The 1,996-nt window shown below is 39.7% G+C and overlaps 2 protein-coding genes across 2 annotated transcripts; one reads left to right on the plus strand and one right to left on the minus strand.

The window, feature by feature from the left end:
- The first annotated feature begins 354 nt into the window (after window positions 1–354).
- Window positions 355–657, plus strand: LOC128547501 (jerky protein homolog-like). The gene has a single exon (XM_053520443.1). It carries the CDS (start codon window positions 355–357, stop codon window positions 655–657), a length of 303 nt encoding a protein of 100 aa, XP_053376418.1.
- A 778-nt stretch (window positions 658–1,435) lies between these two features.
- Window positions 1,436–1,795, minus strand: LOC128547502 (uncharacterized). Its single transcript, XM_053520445.1, has one exon. The coding sequence runs from the start codon at window positions 1,793–1,795 to the stop codon at window positions 1,436–1,438; it is 360 nt and encodes a 119-aa protein (XP_053376420.1).
- Window positions 1,796–1,996: the final 201 nt, after the last annotated feature.

A 1,996-nucleotide genomic window follows, 5' to 3' on the forward strand; every position in this document is an offset into this window, starting at 1 on the left:
ATCTTGCAAAAATTACAACCAGACCTTAATATCCTCCCTAACTCCTTTTGTAACCCTTAACAGGTAAAATTGTTCCCTAAGGCCAGACATAGCATCATAAACCCGCCCAGTAAACGCCCTGCTAGATCTAATAGCCTGACCAAAAAAAACAGCTTACCAACAAGACGTTGTAGCTCTTTCAAACTGACTTTCTTTCTTAGCGAGAGACCGATATGACCAATCAAATTCGTCGTTGTTTTTAAGATCCGCCCATTTTTTTCCAATAATAACTTGACCTTGATAAATAAGGAAAACCGCATATCGTGTTATACATGTATTGTAAGATATCCTATGTGTAATTGATTGATCTTGAATATGTCTAAACGGAAAGTGTTAACGTTGGATGATAGAGCTCGTGTGTTGGAATTAAGTAAGAACAAAAGTGCTCGTAAATTGACTGAAGAAATGGGCGTAGGAAAAACCCAGATCCAAAACATTCTGAAACGGAAAGCAGAAGTGTTGGAGGATATTGAAAACAATGTTTCAGGTGATCGTAAACGTGCGAGGAGAGTAACTGTTCACGAAGATGTAAACAATTTGGTATATGAGTGGTTTAAGGACGTGACTGCTAGGAGAATGCCCGTGTCTGGGCCTATCTTGTGCACTCAAGCTCTTTAAGTTCGCGAGTGATCTTGGGGACATTAACTTTAAGGCATCGACGGGATGGCTTGCTTCGTTCTTGAAACGTAATAACATTGTGTGAAAATCAGCTGATTTTATCGAAGTAAAATACACACTTTATTACACTTTAAAGTTCTATTGATGTATGAAAATATTTCATGCATAGGTTAATCTTTATTCTGAAACACTTGCATAAAATGAAGAGAATTTCAAACTATTAAATTTATATGAATAACATATATTTTATCTGCATCCTTACCCAATGTGTCTCTTATATACACCACGTGAAAACCACGTGAAAACTTAAGTCCAATATATTATGGCCATTTTCCGTACTTTGTCCTGAGAGACCGTTGTTTTAAGAGACCACTTTTTGCCTGTCCCTTAGGTGGTCTCTTAACACAAGATTGACTGTATTTTGGTTGGTATTTATAAAAAAGCAGAAAATTATGAAAATGTTCAAAAATCGCTGGCAGTTTCAGCAACAGTGGGTGTGTTCAAAGCAATTTTTCACAAAAACAAACCTGGTGACCTATTATTTTTATTTGTTCATTGTTTTCAGCACACATTTTCCTATCATATATATGAATTTAAAAAAATTCTATGAAAGGAAAAAAATTATCGGAATTCTCTTTAAGTATAACTTACCATTCTGGCTTACTGAAAGGTTACGGTTGACCTCCGCCTCAGGCCGCGCTGGGTGCTGCAGCAAGCTAGCGAGATCAACACATTGACCCTCTATAATCTTATTTTTGATTGCTGCAGACACATGCAGTCACAGCCCAGCCCGAGCCGTGGGTACCATTTGTGGCTGGTCATTTGCCATTGCATCAAAATTAATTAACCTAATACATGTACCTTGATCAAGCACCTCTTGCGGGTGTTCATTACCAACTGGACCAACTGGTGCTGGTACCACTGCTTCTGGTAGGGGTACCATTGGGTCTGGTCTGGGTGCTGGCGCTGGTTGGGGCAACACCGGAGCTGGTTGTGGTACTGGTACTGGTTGGGGCATCATTGGAGCCTGTTGGGGAAGAGGTGCCTGTTGGGGTGCAGGTGCCGGTTGGGGTGGCACCGCCACTGCATCCGGCTCAAAGTTAGCGGGCGCTTTCCTCTTTCTCGTAGAACGGCGCATGTCGACTGAGTATGAAAAAGAAAAAAAAGAAAATAGATTGACAAGAATAACAATATTTGTGTTCATTCCACCAACGTCACTTTTTAAGTGCCGCACCATCCTCCATCCCTAAATTAAAAACATTATATTTTATTCTAATTGTAACTAGGGTAGGTTTTATATGTGTAGTTATGAGTTATAGGAGATGTTTCCCTGTGATCT

This window comes from Mercenaria mercenaria, chromosome 12, assembly GCF_021730395.1.
Source record: "Mercenaria mercenaria strain notata chromosome 12, MADL_Memer_1, whole genome shotgun sequence".
Classification (NCBI taxonomy): Eukaryota; Metazoa; Mollusca; class Bivalvia; order Venerida; family Veneridae; genus Mercenaria; species Mercenaria mercenaria.

What these genes read in the sequence shown, in the direction of transcription:
- LOC128547501 (XM_053520443.1), top strand. Translation starts at nt 355, where the DNA reads ATGTCTAAACGGAAAGTGTTAACGTTGGATGATAGAGCTCGTGTGTTG.
- LOC128547502 (XM_053520445.1), bottom strand. Translation starts at nt 1,795, where the DNA reads ATGCGCCGTTCTACGAGAAAGAGGAAAGCGCCCGCTAACTTTGAGCCG.